This window comes from Colias eurytheme, chromosome 31 (genome assembly GCF_061535395.1).
Source record: "Colias eurytheme isolate Ceu_HAF_F1 chromosome 31, ilColEury1 Martin Lab GWU primary, whole genome shotgun sequence".
In the NCBI taxonomy this organism is placed as follows: domain Eukaryota; kingdom Metazoa; phylum Arthropoda; class Insecta; order Lepidoptera; family Pieridae; genus Colias; species Colias eurytheme.
Genome location: NC_143010.1, coordinates 2,309,045 through 2,328,894, shown reverse-complemented (window position 1 = coordinate 2,328,894; position 19,850 = coordinate 2,309,045). Strand labels below are relative to the sequence as shown.

Genomic DNA, 19,850 nt, shown 5'->3' with positions numbered 1-19,850 from the left:
AATACGGGTAAATATTATTGATGAAATGTTGTAAATTTAAATTTAGGCATAGAGGTATATCAGCCATAAATAGTTTTAAGTTTTTCTAATGTAGTTACGAAATAAATTGTGATACATATTATGTGTGTTTTATTTTATAAAAAAAAATTAAACTTAAAAATTTTAATCACATATTTGGGTTTGGTATCGATCCAGTAACACCCCCTGCTATTAATTTTTTCAATATTTTCAATGTACAGAATTGACCCTTCTACAGATTTATTATATGTATAGATAAGGATAATTACTACAGATTACAAAACGTCTTCCTAAGTCAGTCCGTTCGTCTGTTTGCAATTAACAATTAAACACTATTTTAAATATTTTTTCAGCAATGGATAGTACGGATCTCATGAAGTTTTATTACCGTGCTTCCCTGCTGTTTAACCTGATTATTACCCTACTGACAAACCACAACCAACACTTTTATACCCTACTCAAGGAAAATGACCGCCTCTTTGGTACAGTGGTTGACGCGTGAGCGTAGCACCGAGGGGTCCTGGGTTCGATTCCCGGTGGAGACGAAGATAAAAAAAAAAGTCTCGGTCTAGTAGGACGCAGAAGGCTGATCACCTACTTGTCCCTAAAGAAAATCGATCAGTGAAAGAGATGTATTACCCCACTATGGAGACATGAGACTTACAGAGTACATTCACTAAAATGTACCTAATGTTTGATCCTGGGTCTTCAACCATTTTAATTTCGTTTAGATACTTAGTTTTTATAGAAATCTCTGCTGTGATTTAGCCCTCACAGTGTAACAGATCAGACAGAAAAAATAAAGACTACAAGACACACATTATAATCAATATCCTCAGCCCATATTTGTTCACACTGCAGGAAACTATCAATGATGTATTTCCTGTTTATAATTCTTATATTTAAAGAATTCAGATTACATCATTTTGCCATTAAACTATTGTTACACTATTCTATGTGTATTTATTTAATATATTAAGTGTGCATTCTTCTATTTTTCAAAACAAAGGATAAAAAATGCTAAACTCTTCAATCTTCATTTAATTATTCCACAATAATATATTGGATTTAGGGCCGATTTTTAAATCCTTGGTTAAAATTTATCCGTCCAATAAATTATTACATGAACATTTTAAAATGTCACCTATAAACTGTCAAATATGGACAATTAGAATACATTTTTGAAATGGTAGTTTAATATGTTATTCGATGAATAAGTTTTAACCAAGGATTGAAAAATCAGCCCTTAGATACATATAACTATTTTTTTTAATTAATATGTTTATAGTACAGAAATGAACGTTATACACATTTTTTTTCTACATAATTTCGTACTTTACACCCATAGAAATCTAAATAACAAGACACTAGAAGTCGTAAGCGTGCGTGACCTTGTCGCCACTCAGGTGATTTGCACATCACCAGTGCATTCGTCACTGTTCAGTTGCTCTGGAGACGTATGAGTGTATACATGGTGTGTTTCAGCAATTCCCATTGCGGATATTCTTCCACAAGTTGTAATTATACTTATAAAGGAATAATATTTCATCGGAAAATATTTTTTTTTAGAAATAATGCCGTTTTTCCTTAAAATTATAGAATATTTACAAGTATTACGAGTGTCACCATAGTAATCGAAATAACAATGAATGACACAGTCGACCATTCTTATTATCACGTTTGTTCGTATTGGAGCAAAAAGTCTCATATACTTAGGGATGTTATTCTAAAATAAACCGTAAATTCGTGCGTTAGGATACATATTCAAAAGCTTAATTTAATAGATAAGTTAGTTTTCACTAAAATCAAGCTGTCCAATAAAAGGCATAGTTTACTTGTGTGTACTGTTTAGCTTTCGGTTTGAATGTGTTGATTTTGGCGACAGCGGTTTTCATACGAATTATGACATTACAGCACTTCTATGTGTCTTGTTATTTAGATTTCTATGTTTACACCTTATGAAGTTTGAAACAGCGCTCACACTCACATAGTTAAACGCTCTTTTTATTTGCAAGGAAGTGCCAACATAAACCGGTTCCTTATCCAGTCATATACAAATGCAGTGTGTACAATGCAATGTAATTGTTTATTGATTTAAATGTTTTAATCCGTCAGTCCTCGGATCACAGACACAATAGAAAATCTATTATGTCTATCATATTGTGTCTCGGCCCGATCGGGCCGCTCGGTGGTCAATGGGTTAATATGTTCTTGAAAATATTTTGTATTCTTTTTTGTATAAGATGTTTTCATTAAGTATTTATTTAAAACTAGCGGTCCGCCCCGGCTTCGCCCGTGGTACACGTTTATGTTTTCTTTCTATAAGAACCGTCCTTGTACTTCAAGGAATATTATAAAAAAATAATATCGAAATCGGTCCACCCGTTCACATTGATGCCTTGACAACGAGAAACGGGTTTCATTTTTATATATATTATGAATATGTCATTGTTTATTTACTCAATTAATATTATTAAATGATATACAATTATCTGCATTCTTAAGTAAGTACACTTTAGTTTAATAAGAAATCTATGCTATAAATTTTTTGGAACAAGATGAATTTTATAAATACATACTTCCAATATTTCAGTCTACCGATTAGCCAAATCAATTAATTATTTATAGTTGCCAATTTGAATCATGTACTTAGATAAATATACTAATTATTATGTAATACTTTTATTTAAAGATAAAATTCAGTTTCATTATAAATTATATAAAGTTTATTAGACTTACTCTCTTCCTCATAAATCTCTTAACTTGGGCATACCCAGGATGATATATCCTTTCTAATTTATTATCAAATTCATAAGTAAATGGGTTTTTTTGGTTCCTATACAAAAACGAAGGCATTTTTTGTTGTATAAAGTTTATAAGGTAAGTTTGATTTAAAAACACTTCTACACAAGATAAAAACACGTAAAAACTGGACGATATCATTTAAAAAAACCGTCTGCACCACGTTTGGAGCAAGTAAGCAAGGCAACTGACAGATAATTTGGTGTAATAGTCATGCCCCTGTGTGAAGTCACTTTCTCGCGAAGGTCAACTATTTAGCACGTTTTTACAATATTCCGGGATTAAAATAGCACTTACCTTGTCTTGTGATCAGTTCTTGATTCGGTACCGCGGGCATCAACACCGTGTTGTGCGTCAAATCTTCAATAGAAAGCCCTGTAACAGCACTAGACAATAACGGATTTTTCACAACACCCCTGTTTATATGATCACCAAAACCTTTATCGGACATATTGCCGCGGTATAAATGATCGGTACATGTAAAATTTAACGTGAATTTTCACATTTGGAGGTCACAAAAAGCAAATTTAATTATGTGAAATTACGTGTCACATATATTTTGATTTGACATTGACAAAAGGGACCGTGTTCCGTTTTGTTGTTGTTTTTGTGGCAAAGGATATGTCAAGACAAAGTTGCATTGCATAATGAGCCAACTATTTTTATGGGTCTTCTTTGACGAATAATAACAAAATAACTTAGCATGTCCGTATGTTGATAATTATCAAGTTACTGAGACTAAAATTCTCATGGTTAAGATATAGATTTATTCATAGTTTCACTGTAAGTTGTAACATCCCGATTCAAAACAATACCGTACACAGGAAGTAGAATAGTACCTTGAAATTTGCAACCGCATCACCTATGCAGTCTGCGAGTATGAATCTATTAATTATCTTACCATTCACATCAGTGGTTCTAGGCAGCAGATTGGAAAGGTCGCCATATTCCATAACACAAATAATTGCTTTTTGTTCATTGATTTATCCGAATCACTTTAACATCTCCTATAGACAGTATAGTTACAAAATGAAGTAGGTACCTACCTAAATATTATGTTTGATAAATGAAATTGATACGAATGCCTCGATCAAAGTGTGCCACTAGAACTTTCGGCTACCCTCAATAATTTACGGTTAACGACCGGTGCTCAGTGTATTTGATTGAACTTATTCATTATCAATATTAATATGTACAGTGCGACACAAAAGAGATGAAAATAAATGAGGGCGCCACCGTCGCTCATATAGCAACACTGATACTGCGACGCAAGCGATCTTGAGACTATAGAATAAAAATCCAAAAATCTATATATATAATCTAAAATAAATACCGCGATTTAAACCGTTATAATTGTTTCATTGTAGCAATAGTGTAAATTTAAGACAAAAATACATTAGTATTTTAATTGACCTACCTAGGTCAAATTTTACTTAAATGTATTTGGAATTAGTTATTTTATAAAAATCGGTCAAGTGCTTAGACTGCAGAGGCGCACATAGAATCAAACATACAAACAAACAAGCATACATGCAGCTCAAACACATTACCCTCTTTCTGGGTCCGTCGGGTAGAAAAAAACAAGGCGATTTGAAAACCACATATTTTTATTTTTTTTTGTAGATAAATTTTGTACATTAATATAATTCATCAAAATCTAAATATTCTACTCCTTCAAAGGACTGATCATCACTCTGTTTCGAAGTACTGGCAAGAGGGTACGGGACATCTTCAGTATCTGTAAATATGATACAGTAAATATGATTTTTTTTCTTATGGTTTGATTGATTAATAGATAGATAGCTGTATGAAAACAGTTATCACTATACTATGTAGTAAAATCTAAACTAGGTACTTTATTTGAGGCTGGTTGGATTGGATATAACTTCTTGACTCAAATTGTGCTGGTCGCACTATAAAAACTAGTTTTTGTTTACATACAAATAACCTCAAATTAAATTGCGAAAACGTAATAATCGCCATACATACATACATTAAACACTCGTCACTAATGGAATATTCTATTTTACGTAGTACTGAGCAAAAATAAATGGAATCTCACCGGTATATTCTGCTGTACGTTTGTAAACGTTTTCCAAATCAGTCAATAAATTTCCAGCTTGAAATTCGGACAAACACCGAATAAAAACTTTATACACCACATCACGGACACCGCTACGTTTAACCTTTTTCATGATGTCTCCTTTTTTATTTAAATTTCTTGTTCTAAATAACAATTTTATCTCAATAATTCTCCACTTCACGAAAAAAACAACAAATTTTTATTCAACTTGACAGCTACATTGCCAATTCAGGGTTGCCAGGTAATGAAAAACGAATTAGTTCCAAAATAATTAATTTCATCTCTTTTATGTCGTACTATAAATATGTTAGGATGCAACTTTTATGTCATTAATAAACTGCTTAATATCTTAGCATCATATTTTTTCCTCACATCCTATCATTATAACATCGTTCAAGTCACGAAATTGTTTTATATTTATGTTGAATATGTTGTTGAAAACGGAACACATATTAAGTACATTTTCCTGAACGGAAATGGAATTTGTGGAATTTTGATTCTTATTTTAAATATTTTTTGCAACATAAATTGCAAGTCATTAAGTTAAGAATTGAATTGAAATTCGTTCTCGATAACAATTTAATAAATTATAAATATCAGAACACAGGCTAACGATAATTTAACCAGTTTAAGAATTAATATATCTAGCGAGTATGCCGCATTCATGTACTGTATTTAAGAATTATATTGAATCGTGATAAGAATTAAAAGACAATGCTATAAACACAAACCAAATACGATTAATATCGTGAATCCTACGCGGGAATTACATTAATATTTGAACCATCTCATCCATTTTTTTAAAAACATCGAATTGGATAACATCGAGGAGAAAGCAAGTGAATATTTCAGAACGAACATTACTTAACTTTTTGACATGCTTTTGACACCTATCCAAAAATACCTACATACTACATAGTTTATGTCAAAATAAACAACACAGAAGTTGATTTTGTTATCGTTTTATAATTGAATGAAAAGACTGTTTTTATTAATAATATTAAATAATGTCTGACCCACCTGTAAAGCGTTACAGACGTGATGAAAAATCGTCCGATTCTGAAGACGACGTAGACAATTATGAACCGTATGTGCCAGTGAAAGATCGTATGAAACAGAAATTATTAAAGTTAGGTAGATTGGGACAAGTAGCTAATGAGGTGGCTGCTGAAACTAAGAGTTCTAGCGACAACGATCCTGATGATGAAGGTATATTATATAAATTACATTTTAATACTGAAATTTCATATATATAATATAGGGCTAGCTGTGCCTCGCAATTTCTCTCTCTCGCAGGTCTTAGCGTGATGTTATTATAGCCTATAACCTTTCTCGATAAATGGGCTATCTAACACCCAAAGAATTTTAAAATCAGACCAGTAGTTCCTGAAATTAGTGTGTTCAAACAAACAAACAAACTCTTCAGCGTCATTATTTATAATATTAATGTAGATTTTATCTCATAATATTACCATAAGTACTCGATAATTTACTGTGTGAAATTTAACAGTTACAAATGAAAATAAAGAACACATAGGATGCAGGTGATAGTCTAACGCTAACCTATGCACATTTGTACATTTGAACAGCATATCTAATATTAAATTAAAATATATTACCAGGCTGTAACAATATCAAGGAAAATAATAACAAATCATCCCAAAATAAATTTAACTTCATTACAGGTTTATAAATTAAAGATTTTAAACACGATTTATTCATTACCTTATTCCACTTACTACTATCACTTCCATTTCACGTCACGAGTGGCCGAGTTGGTGAGGCACTGCCCCGGATTGGCGTGAAAGGTGGGATAAATTCCCGCCTCGTGATCGAATTTTTTTCTAAATTTATATGTACTTCCACTAGTGGTCCTCCTCGGCTTCGCCCGTGGTACCTACATGTTTAAACTATCTATCTATATATCTCTCAAGTTGGATCAAACTGCACATGGTGTGCGAATTTTATTATAATTGGTTAAGTGGTTTAGGAGTCTATTGAGGACAAACATTGTGATTTATATAATATATATTAAGATATCATTTTACATAGATTTGAAATACATTTTATTCATTATAGGTTCTCAAGAAGAATGGGGGAGACGTTACAATGTATCACTCCTGGATCAGCACAGCGAGTTGAAACGTCTTGCGGAAGCCAGGGCGCTGTCTGCTGCGGAGAGACAGGCGAAGGAGGAAGAGCATATACTGGAGAGTGTAGCGCAGAGTAAAGCTTTGATGGGTGTCGCGGAATTGGCTAAAGGTATGTCCGTATTGTAATAGTCTAAGATCCGAACCTAAGTCGACATTCACTAGGGTGATAATAGAATGAGACCAATTTTATAATAAACAAGCTGTGCCGCGCGGTTTTACCCGCATTGCTCCGCTTCTGTTGGTCATAGGGTGATGATAAATAGCCTATAACCTTCCTCGATATATGGTCTATCTAATACCGAAAGAATTTTTCAAATCGGACCAGTAGTTCCTGAGATTAGCGCGTTCAAACAAACAAACAAACAAACTCTTCAGCTTTATAATATTAGTATAGATTTAGTCTATTAAAAATAGATTTGCTGGAAAAATTCGGACAGGATATAATATTGATGATGACAGGAGATAATAATTGTATTATTCATTTCGTTAAAGGAAGGAGCATTACGAGTTGTGCACTTTTGGATTTTTTTGTTTAGCGTTTTCATCAATTGAAGGATTTAACTTCAAGAATATTAAATACATTATATTTTTATTAGTTACTCCTATTGAAATAAATAGATGAATAGTTCATCCCTGTAGGTGCTTTGCCAAACCGGTAGTAAATTATATATTTTTTTTTATTTTGATGTTTCAAAAGCATTTCTAAAATACGTCTAGTTGAATAAATAAATGTTTAAGTTTAAATTTGTAGTTTTATATAAAGGAAATTTCATTGATACAATAACCTAACAAATTATATAAATACTTAAACATTCCTTGAGAACCACAGTTTTAAATTTGTGAAAACAGAATAAAAATAGTTCCAGTAATTTTTAGGTTTATCTCCAACAAAAAGACAGATTTTGATTTATTACATAGGAAAGAGAGCAAAAACGAATGAAATTGTGTGTATTCGTTTTCAATATGTTTCACTACTTATCAATTTATTCAATTTCTTTTTACCAGGAATCCAATACTCCGAACCAATAAAAACGTCATGGCGGCCACCACGATGTATATTAGAATTACCTGAAGAAAGACATGACAGGGTGCGACAACAGCTTAGAATATTAGTTGAAGGGGAGGATGTACCACCGCCGATAAAGACGTTCCAACATATGAAGTTTCCCAAAGGTATGTGGTATAAAAACAGGCTAAACTTTGGGCTAGTTATATTCTGCTTATAAATTTAGCATACGCTAAAAATTCTATAATTATGTCTATAATTATGTAAATTATGTTCTTCATTATATTCAATGGTACTTTCGATCACCTAGAGCTTAGCCGGTTTAGCGATCTAAGGCGTCGCCATGGTAACGAGATGGTTCTGTTCTAATTTTACCTGGGTCAATCACTTGCAACCGCCTCCTTGGTACAGTGGTCGACGCGTGAGCGTAGCACCCAGGGGTCCCGGGTTAGATTCCCGGTGGAGACTAAAAAAAAATTTCTTGGTCTGGTAGAACACAGAAGGCTGATCACCTACTTGTCCCTAAAGAAAATCGATCAGTGAAACAGATGTATAATGCATCTGCCCCTTACCCCACTAGGGGACATGGGACTTCACTCATGAAATGAATAAAATTTAATAATAACTGTCAATAATAACATATTGTTTATTGACACATTAAAATTTATATTATACTAGCTGCTCCGCGCGGTTTCACCTCCGTGGCTCCCGTTGGTCATAGCGTGATGATATACAGGGTGTAATCGTTAAGTGTGCACAGGCGATTATTCCGTAACTATTGCAGATATCAAAAAACTTTAAACTGATATCGAAAGCCCTTTACCTAATGCATAAAATTACAATAATAACTTTTTAAAAGTAAAACGGGAAATATCTAAAAATTTTACATCAAACACTCCCATAGTAGTAGTTTCATATCTGCAGTGTAGTTACGGAATAATACACCCTGTATAGCCTATAGCCTTCCTCAATAAATGAGCAATCTAACACCGAAAGAATTTTTCAAATCGGACCAGTAGTTCCCGAGATTAGCGCGTTCAAACAAACAAACTCTTCAGCTTTATAATATTAGTATAGATTTCATTGTAATCGGTTCAGTATTTGCGTGAAAGAGTAACAAACATCCATCCATTCTCACAAACTTTCGCATTTATAATATTAGCGTCGTAGTACAGTCCCCAATTGAAATAAAATTCATTTCCGCGGGACTTATCTGCGCCGTACGAACTACTCGGTCCAGTAGTTATCTAGATATACCGCACATTAGAATGGCCCGACGGCCATCTTTGCTACGTCATAGCTCCCCCCTTCATACCCCTAGGAAGTGACTACGCACTTTTTGTTTTCAAAAAAACATGCCGATTAAGTGGACATCAGTAGTCCGTATGGCGGAGGTGAGTCCCACGAAAATCGTTATTTGAAGACTTTTTTACGAATGGGTCTCACACTATCTTGTATGTAATCAAGTCCTTTAGACTCGATTTTTACCGGATTGACCTAAATGGACAGATTTAATTCAAATTTTGTACAAATATCGACAATCCACATTTATTTCAGGAGTTTATCATTAACAATAACTTGCACTAAAAAATAAGTTTAATATATTATTATAAATAATAACATATTATTTATTGACTCATTAAAAATTATTTTCTACTCTAAAGTTGTTTCGATTAAAGCGCTTTTTTAGGTTTTTTTTTTAACTATATTTATTATTATGATCAATGAGTGTTATCGATCTTTGAGCGTTACATAGTATTAATTTGTTTTCAAATATTTTCTTCAGTGGTCCTTTTATACATTTAATTAATTACACATTTAATTAAATAAATTAATATATTTTATATTATATTTGACTGACCGGTTGGCTTGGTTGGTAGTGGCCCTGCCTTCCAAGCCAGAGGTCGTGGGTTCGATTCCCACCCGGCGCAAATATTTGTGTGAGGAACATAGATGTTTGCTCTGTGTCTGGGTGTTAATTATCTATATAAGTATTTATTTAAAAATTATATATGTATGTTTATCAGCCATCTGGTTTCCATAACACAAACGAAAGCTTAGTATGGGATCAGATTGTGCCGTGTGAAAATTGTCCTGAAATATTTATTTATTATGTATTTATTTTATATATTATTTTCCAGGCGTCCTCCGAGGCCTAGAAGCGAAGGGTATAAAACACCCGACCCCCATACAAGTGCAAGGTATACCCGCGGTACTAAGCGGTCGGGATATGATCGGTATAGCCTTCACGGGCTCTGGTAAGACGCTGGTGTTCACTCTGCCGCTGATCATGATGTGTTTGGAACAAGAAGTGCAGATGCCGTTCATTAAGTAAGTGTTTCTATTAGCAAAACTGATGGGTATCAAACACCCGACCGGTTTATAAGTGAAACATGATGGGTATAGCATTCACTGGCAAGCTGATCATAATGTGCTTGGAGCAAGAGGTGCAGATACCGTTCATTAAGTAAGTAATTCTATCAAGAAAGGGTGTCAAATACCCGACCCATATATTATTATTAGTGATATAATATGACAGGTTCGTTCGTTCACTAGCTATAGCCAGCTGATCATGTTATGCTTGGAGTTTCCGTTCCTTAAGTAAGTGTTTCTATCGCGAAAAGCGATGGGTGTCAAACACCCGAACCGTATATAATTTAGAAATTTTCGGTATATTTACTGGGTCTGGCAAGCTGATAATGAGGTGTTTATAGCAAGGTGCAAATGCCGTTCATCAAGTGCATATTTCTATTAGCAAAGTGTTGGGTGTCCAACACCCGACCACTAAAATATTGGAACATGAACGGTATTCAAGTTTGTGTTGCTAAAAAAATAGTCACACACTTTCTTTAATAATTCATTATTCTAACAAAAAAATATTTTTTACAGAAACGAAGGACCATACGGTTTAATAATCTGTCCGTCAAGAGAATTAGCGAAACAGACGCACGACATAATCCTACACTTTGTGAAACATTTGAAAATGACCGGCCACCCTGAAATAAGGAGCTGTCTCGCTATTGGTGGTAAGTTATAACTACCCTCAATAAAGAAATTATTTTTAATGCGATTTATTCGTTACTAGCTGTGTTCCGCGGTTTCACCCGCATTGCTCCGCTCCTGTTGGTTTTAGCGTGATGATATATAGCCTATAGCCTCCTCGATAAATGGGCTATCTAACACCGAAAGATTTTTTCTAATTGATTAGTGCAGTTCCTGATATTAGCGCGTTCAAACAAACAAACTCTTCAGCTTTATAATATTAGTATAGATTTTACTTATTACGACGTTAGGACAATTTACAGAGAGCATAGCCAAGTTGCTTGAGTTAATCACGATTTAATGTGAAACTACCCTCATTGTTTTTATATTTTAATAGCATGTTATAACACAATTCGATATATTATTTGTACTAGATTTCCGCCCACGGCTTCGCCCGCGTCGTTTATACTTGAAAATCATATTTTTTTCAATAAAAATTTATTTTTGGTGCTGCTGTATATGAATATAATGTTTTCTTTTTCTAACACGCTTTTATTGGCTATGTTACTAAGGCTTGGAACTAATTTAGGCTTTGATGAATGGAATACAATGATACAAAATAAATAAAGATATATAACAGCATTTTATTTCGATGAATAACACATAGGTACAGGTAAATAGAATAAAAAAAACACAATAATTAGATACTTAATTACTTCATAAACGTGCCAGAGAAAAATGTATTTTCTGAGATTGGCGCGTTCAAACAAACAAACTTTCAGCTTTATAATATTAATTTTTTCATTTATTTATTGTATACATTTATTTATTGTATAATACAGGTGTTGCGGTGTCTGAATGTATGGAAACAGTACAAAGAGGTGTACACATAATGGTCGCTACGCCAGGACGACTTATGGACATGTTGGATAAGAAAATGGTGAGGAAAAATACTATTTACTATTTAGTTTATATTTATTATTTAGTTTATATTTATTTAAATGTCATACGTTTTTGAAATATTATAACATAAATTTATTTGAACTTGGTGCTCCTTGAAAGAGTTATTAATTTGTATACTACGTGTGTTTATTTATGTATAATTTATTTTACATTAATCGTATAACTTTATACAATTCGTTATAATTTTGTATTCCTTTAATTATTTTACTTATCGAATACATATTCTTTAACTACACCATCGAGTCATCAGTCACTTAATACATTTATTCCTTGTATATGATCGGTATAGCCTTCACGGGATCCGGTAAGACGCTGGTCTTACCGGACCAGCGTCCGCGTATTGTGTTTATTTTCTGTATAATTTCCTATTTACTTGTAAAACATTTTATTATACAAGTAGCATATAAGAAATGATATGACTTACATAACACTGACATTTTCTTCACTTTTTAAAGTGAAACTTCTTTAGGCGCGATAACACTAAAATTTCAAGGTCGCGTAGGCGACGATTTTGGTATCTTTGAATCTTGCCAAAGAAGTTTCACTTCTGACACGTGTGCAAACACGCTCTCTTTTTTACATTTTATACTTATTTATTCTGTGTAACAGTTTTATTTGTTATGTGTATAACAGGTTTATTTATTCTGTGTATAACAGGTTCGTCTAAACGTCTGTCGGTACCTCTGCATGGATGAAGCGGATCGGATGATAGACATGGGCTTCGAGGAGGACGTCAGAACGATATTCTCATACTTTGCCGGGCAGCGACAGACTTTGTTGTTTAGTGCGACTATGCCGAGGAAGATACAGAATTTTGCAAGGTATTTAGTTTGAAATAATAAGACATTTTTATTTTAATGAAATTTATTTACATACTAGCTTTCCGCACGCGGCTTCGCGCGCATAGTTCCCTTTCCCGTGGGATTTCCGGGATAAAACCTATCCTATCTCTCAAGTTAGATCGAACTGCACATGGTGCAAATTTTATTATAATCGGTTAAGTGGTTTAGGAGTCCATTGAGGACAAACATTGTGACACGAGATTTATATATGTATATTAAGATTATTTATTAACATAGCTTAGGTAGGTAGTAAAGTAAGTATGTAGTAGTGTAGGTAAATGGCTATTTTTCAGGTATAGTCTCACTATTTGGTTTGATTTTACGGTTTAAAAAATGCACTCATTTCCATTATCGACATTTGTTTATCGATACTTGCCGCACTAGTCGATAAATACCAACGATGTAAGTTTTGCAGGACGTAAACGTAAAGTCAGGTTGAAATAATTTCTCGTAAATGTTAAGAATTGTTATAATTCCAACGGAATATCATTGTAATGGCATAAAGCTACGTAAAAATTAATAAATGTTATTTTTAGAAGCCTCCAATACGTTTCTAATTTAATGGTGACGCCATTACAAGATGGTGTCTTGGGAATAACCGTCAGTGTCATATGGATTATGGATCATGTTTCGCCGTGCCGACTATACTTTTTCTAAATAAATAAATAAATAAATAACTGCTAGTATGTAGTACATTATGCTTGGAAACTGGGAAAACTACTACTTCATAACATAGTATAAAACAAAGTCGCTTTCTCTGTCCCTATTTCCCTTTGTATGCTTAAATCTATAAAAGTACACAACGGATTTTGATGCGGTTTTTTTTAATAGATAGAGTGATTCAAGAGGAAGGTTTTAATATATTATAATTTATTATGTTTAAGTCAACGCGGGCGAAGCTGCGGGCAGAAAGCTAGTTTAATTATAGGACAGTTCTTTGGCATATCACTATAAATTATGATGTTACATATGTAATTTGTAAAATTAAATTGTAAAACTGACATGATTAAAAAGAGCAACTATGGAGTTCCTTGCCGATTCTTCTCCGTAGATACTGCTTTCCGAATCGGTGGTAAATGTTAAAAATATGTACCTAATGACGTTTCAAAAGTGCTTCTAGAAGAAGTCTAATTGAATAAATAAATGTTTGAGTTTGAGTTATCTACCACCAGATCGGCCCTCGTGAAGCCAGTGACGGTCAACGTTGGTAGAGCCGGTGCAGCATCACTGAACGTGCGCCAGGAACTCGAGCTGGTGAAGGCCGAAGCCAGGACTGTGCACTTGCTGCACTGCCTCCAGAAGACCGCGCCACCTGTACTGGTCTTCGCGGAGAGGAAGCAGCACGTGGACGCTATACATGAGTATCTGCTGCTGAAGGGTGAGTGGGCTACTCGGTGAGGGTGAGGTCATGACGACATCCAAGACGGATATGGGTATTAAATTAATGAAAATGAAAAGGCTTGTTAAGAACAACTCAAAAAATAATGCGATGTTGTTTCGAGCCATTTAAATAAAAGATTGTTTTATTTTAAATTTATTTTTGCACAAAAAATATAACTCAAATTACTTATTTTTCTTAATCTCTTACCTTGGTCAGTCTGGATGAGATCGCTAGTAAGCGATAAGGCCTTATGTACCTACTGTATTATAGTGGAGCCAATTTAATAGGCAACATTTGACGTCTATCAATTTTATCTTCATAGGGTGGTAACCTGCATAAAAACATCGATTAAAGTGAATTAATCGATACGGACTTGAAACATTTGTCAATCGAACTTGAAACACATGTCAATAATTTATGATAATTTTTATTCCCAAGTAATCAATGCATTCGATTCTAGATGTCTGATTTCGATTTTTAGAGTAACGTCTCTGGTATTTAAAAAGAAAAAAGGTTTATTGACACAAAATTGTAGCGACGTCAGTTCTTTAAATCAGAAATTGTTTATTATGTTTAGAATGGTTTATCAGTAAAATCAAATCCTAAAATTACTTATATCGGTCATTATTATAATAAATATGTAATCGTAATTGAAAAAAGTTAAGCAAATGTGCAGTTCTAACAAAACGAAATATCATGTTATTTTATGTTGTCGTTACTAGGTTACGTTGTTGAATTTTGTTGAACTGTCAAATGTTGCCTATTAAAATGGCTCTACTATAAACCGTTTTTACATACTTATATATATAATTAAATTGTTAAATAAATAAATAATTAGTAAATTAAATTGTTAAACAAATAAATACTTATTTTTCTAGGAGTAGAAGCAGTAGCAATACACGGTGGTAAGGACCAAGAGGAACGTTCTAGAGCCGTGGAAGCGTTCAGGAGAGGGGAGAAAGATGTCCTCGTTGCTACGGATGTAGCTAGTAAAGGTAGGAATAATCTATGTCTACTATATAAAAATAGGTCTGGTTTTCCTTCCTGACGCTATAACCACAGTATTACAATATCTTGTTACTGTGCTATAACTCCAGAACGCACGAACCGATTTCCACGGTTTTGCATTCGTTGGAAAGGTCTCGGGCTCCGTAAGGTTTATAGCAAAGAAAAGGTGTCTCTGATGGCGAAGTGGACTACGGAGTTCGCCCGGTTTGCTAGTAATATATAAAAATGAAACCCGTTTCGCGTTGTCACGGCATCACACGTGAACGGGTGGACCGAATTCGATTATTATTTATGTTACGTTTACGCTTTCTCTACATAAGAACCATCCTGGTACTTCAAGGAATATAATAAAAAAAGAATTATCAAAATCGGTCCACCCGTTCACGCGTGATGCCGTGACCAAGGAAAACGGGTTTCATTTTTATATATATGGATTTGTTTTTCTATATCTATAATTTTGTTGCAACAGGTCTGGACTTCCAAAACATACAGCATGTTATAAATTACGATATGCCGGAAGACATAGAGAACTACGTCCATCGAATTGGTCGTACCGGTCGTGCGGGGACCATGGGCGTGGCGACCACACTGCTCGGTCGTCAGCAAGATGATAGTGTGTTACGGGATTTGGCGCATTTGTTGAGGGAAGCGGGGCAGAAGGTGAGGAAAAACAACAAAAAATGCAAAAAAAAATTGGTTGTCTGTAAAGTCGGTTTACTGACGATAGTTGAACGTGACAACGTCCGATTGTGCTTCTTTGTCGCTCGTTCCGCGCTCTCGCTTGCACTTCAAGCCTTACATGGAACGCCTCAGAGCGAGGTAACGCCGCATGAGTCATGTTTTTTCGTGCTTGCAGCCGGCTCTATCGAATTATAAAGACGTTGTCACGTCAAAAATAGACAAAAAAAGTTTTTATAGTCATTAATAATATAGCAGTAGATGAAGTATCTACTTTATTACATAGTTTTTCATAAAAAAATGTGTGAATATGAATGATTGTGAAAAAAGGGCAGAAGATGACTGCAAAAAAAATATTTTATCCATCAAGTAAAACATCTGTTACCTCGTTTTTCACAAACAATTTGTGGAAAAATGTAAATATAATAAAATGTTTATAATTAAAGGATAGTTGATTCAGACAACAGTAGCATTTATGATAAAAAACAAACATAAATAACTTGAACTTAAAAATACCCTACAATTTCACTTCACAAATAATCTACTATATTCCAAACTACTCATATATTTGTAAACTGTAAAATGTACCTGCAAATTTACAAATTTTCATAAATAATATAAAATTTTCAAACTACCCTACAATTCAATAAATGAAAAAATTTCAAAACTACAATATATTATAATTATTTTATTTTGTATAATTTTGTATAAAAAATAGCTAAATTACCTAAATCATTATTTAAGTTAATATTATGCTATAGTTTTGTTATTATTGTGTCATTAAGGAAGGACCCCAAAATACAGGCTGTCTTAGTTTGGGATCCAAATGTTACATGTTTGTACCTAACCCACAAATTGATCAATAATCAATAAACTATTATAAAGGCGAAAGTTTGTAAGGATGTATGGATGTATGGATGTTTGTTACTCTTTCACGTAAAAACTACTGAAACGATTACAATGAAATTTAGCACACATATAGAGGGTAACTTGGATTAACACATAGGATAGTTTTTATCCCGGAAATCCCACGGGAACGGGAACTATGCGGGTTTTCCTTTGCAAACGCGGGCGAAGCCGCGGGCGGAAATCTAGTTGATCAATAAATGATTTTTATTTTTATTTATTATTTTTAATACCATTAAAATCCTTCAGGTCCCGTCATTCCTAACCGAGATGTTGGGCGAAGCGGACGTGCCGGCGGCCGACGGGCAGGGCTGCTCGTACTGCGGGGGGCTGGGGCATAGGATCACTGGTATGTGCTTATTTTCTTGTTTTTATGAGATTTTTGGGTTAAATTGTTTGTTTTTAAGCTATTGCTTTATTTTTTATTTTTTAACAGCCTCACAAAGGTAACTTTGTGAGTGCTCATGGGTGGTGGTGTCACCTCATTAGGTGATCCACCTGCTCAGTTACCTGCTCTCATATAAAAAAAAAAAAAAAAAAAAATATTGCATAGCTTCTATCGCGGGCCTTGAGCGCGGGGACCGAATCGAGAAATTCCGTAACGAAAAAACCTCACGCTCCCCACGGGGACGGGCGCGGAGGTGTGGCTTGAAGGCATAGCATGCAATAGCTTTACCGCGGCAGTCCCCGAGTGACACACGTCTTTTTATTGGGATTTTTATAAAATTTTATAGTAATTTGTTATAGTCAATGTAACAAAATAAAATGTTTTGTTGTGATTAGGTTAAATTATTGTTTAACTGAGTAAGAAAAAGAATGTTTAATTTGTTTTCAAAATAATGCAGAAAAAACGTAGTCATCGAATATTATGTTTTTTTTTTGTTAAATATATATAATTTCATAATACGTGAGAATATTAACACCCATAATTGCAATTGCAGTCGCCAATTTCATCAAAAACAGTTCATTCAAATCTTATCCGGCTAACGGCTTGAAGTATATCAACAGCTATATAGCACATAGAGGTTAAAGTTGCGAAAAATGTAACAAAGAAATATCGCTTTGACCTTTTTATTTATTTATTTAATTAATTAAAGATTTAGAGGCAAGAGATAACTACGTAAAATATCATTTAAGCTATATCAATGAACTAGCTGCTCCGCGCGGTTTCACCCCCGTGGCTCCACTCCTGTTGCCCGTAGCGAGATGAAATATAGCCTATAGCCTTCCTCGATAAATGGGCTATCTAACACCGAAAGAATTTTTCTAATCGGATCAGTAGTTCCCGAGATTAGTGCGTTCAAACAAACAAACAAACAAACTCTTCAGCTTTATAATATTAGTATAGAAGACTGATGTAAATGTAAATTAGCGCCATCTTTTGTCAAAATATAGAAAGATTGTTTTTGCATCACAAACTTTAAAAAACGAAAAACAACTAAATTCCATCTATCTATTTATTATTAATTGTTATTCTATATTTGTGCAAATTTAATATTTCTACTAATTTATTAATCATTCTTTATTTTTTTACAGAATGTCCAAAACTGGAGGCGGTTCAAAACAAGCAAGCTTCGAATATCGGCAGACGGGATTATTTGGCGAACACAGCGGCAGACTATTAGTTTTAATTCTATTGAACTAGCTGTGCCCCGCGGTTTTACCCATATTGCTCCGCTCCTGTTGGTCTTCGCGTGATGATATATAGCCTTCCTCGATAAATGGACTATCTAACAGTGAAATAATTTATCAAATCGGACCAGTAGTACCCGAGATTAGCGCGTTCAAACAAACAAACTCTTCAGCTTTATAGTATTAGTATAGATTAAATGGAATAAATTGTCTCGCTCAAGTAATTGTTTCTCTGTGTGTTAGAAAGAGATGGTTATATATTGTGGGAATGTAAAATCTCTGATAAACTGTGTTTTTATTTATTTAAGGACCAAATTGTACCTATAAGCTGTCTTACTTGAATGAATGTTTTTTTCTATATGTTAGAAAGACAATTACACTCACACACACAAATAAACAGACATACCACACACATACACACAATCAAATAATGTTATAAGCGTAATATAAGATTTTGTACTATGTGTAAATTGTAAATATGTAATATTAAGTAAATAAATAATGAACTTTTTGCCGGATTTTTATTTTTTTCCCTATATAGTATTCCCCTTCATTATATTAAAAAGATTTAGTTCATATTATATACCTTGTACTAGCGGAATACCGTTCGCTTGAGATTTCCGGGATAAAACCTATCCTATTTCCTTTTTCAGGTCTCGAGCTATCTCTGTAGCAAATTTGAAGGAAATCCATGCAGTACTTTTTGAGTTTATCCCGGACATACGTATCGAAAAACACAAAAATTCTAATAATTTTATTTTTGACATCAAAATCAATTCTAGACCTCCAAGAATTCTTTAAAAAAATATTCAATGTACAGTTTTGATTTTCCTACGATTTTATTAAATTTATAGACAAGACGCAGCTTCGTTCACGATTACCATCTTTACATAAAAAATAATCTTCCCTATTATTTGACACCTTGTAGCAAAGAATACGTAATAATATTTCAGTTTGCTCAGCGGTAGGTAAGGTATTCAGACTTTGCCGCCCTTACAAAATAATATCTTCGATAGGTTTAGTTCATCACATTACCTATTTGATTTTGAAATTTCAAGAAGGATAATTATTGGAAGATAAACTAGCATAACGTAGGAATTTCTATATATAAAATAAACATAGGATAATCCCATTTGTAAACCTGCAACAAACCTGCAACGTTCAATTAATATATACTTTTAGAGCGATCTATTATCCTAAAATTTAAATTAGTAAAACATCTTCGATTTAATAAAACAACTCTGTATATCATATCATACTTAATTCGTGTAATTGAACGTTTGTCAGTAAAAAATAAAGAGTCGGTTACCACTCACTAAGCAAAACCTACTGAAACCGCCAAAAAATGTATCACATAAGTTTAGTTTACTATACAAGCGCACGCACTTGCAAATTT

At 33.6% G+C, this 19,850-nt stretch overlaps 2 protein-coding genes across 2 annotated transcripts in view; one reads left to right on the top strand and one right to left on the bottom strand.

Annotated features, from left to right (window-relative positions):
• The window catches only part of PAPLA1 (Phosphatidic Acid Phospholipase A1), a 95,425-nt gene extending 92,042 nt beyond the window's left edge, over window positions 1-3,383 (bottom strand). The window contains exon 1 of the mRNA XM_090119055.1: window positions 3,118-3,383. Coding sequence (XP_089975181.1) covers window positions 3,118-3,271 — 154 coding nt within the window. The 5' untranslated portion in view covers window positions 3,272-3,383. The remainder of the gene's footprint in view (window positions 1-3,117) is intronic.
• A 2,437-nt stretch (window positions 3,384-5,820) lies between these two features.
• On the top strand, window positions 5,821-18,965 carry abs (ATP-dependent RNA helicase abstrakt). Its single transcript, XM_090119030.1, has 12 exons — window positions 5,821-6,112; window positions 6,983-7,165; window positions 8,062-8,229; window positions 10,204-10,393; window positions 10,952-11,088; window positions 11,887-11,984; window positions 12,665-12,828; window positions 14,022-14,227; window positions 15,109-15,225; window positions 15,708-15,898; window positions 17,072-17,171; window positions 18,359-18,965. The coding sequence occupies exons 1-12, from the start codon at window positions 5,911-5,913 to the stop codon at window positions 18,445-18,447; spliced, it is 1,845 nt and encodes a 614-aa protein (XP_089975156.1). The 5' UTR covers window positions 5,821-5,910; the 3' UTR covers window positions 18,448-18,965.
• The last annotated feature ends 885 nt before the right edge of the window (window positions 18,966-19,850 follow it).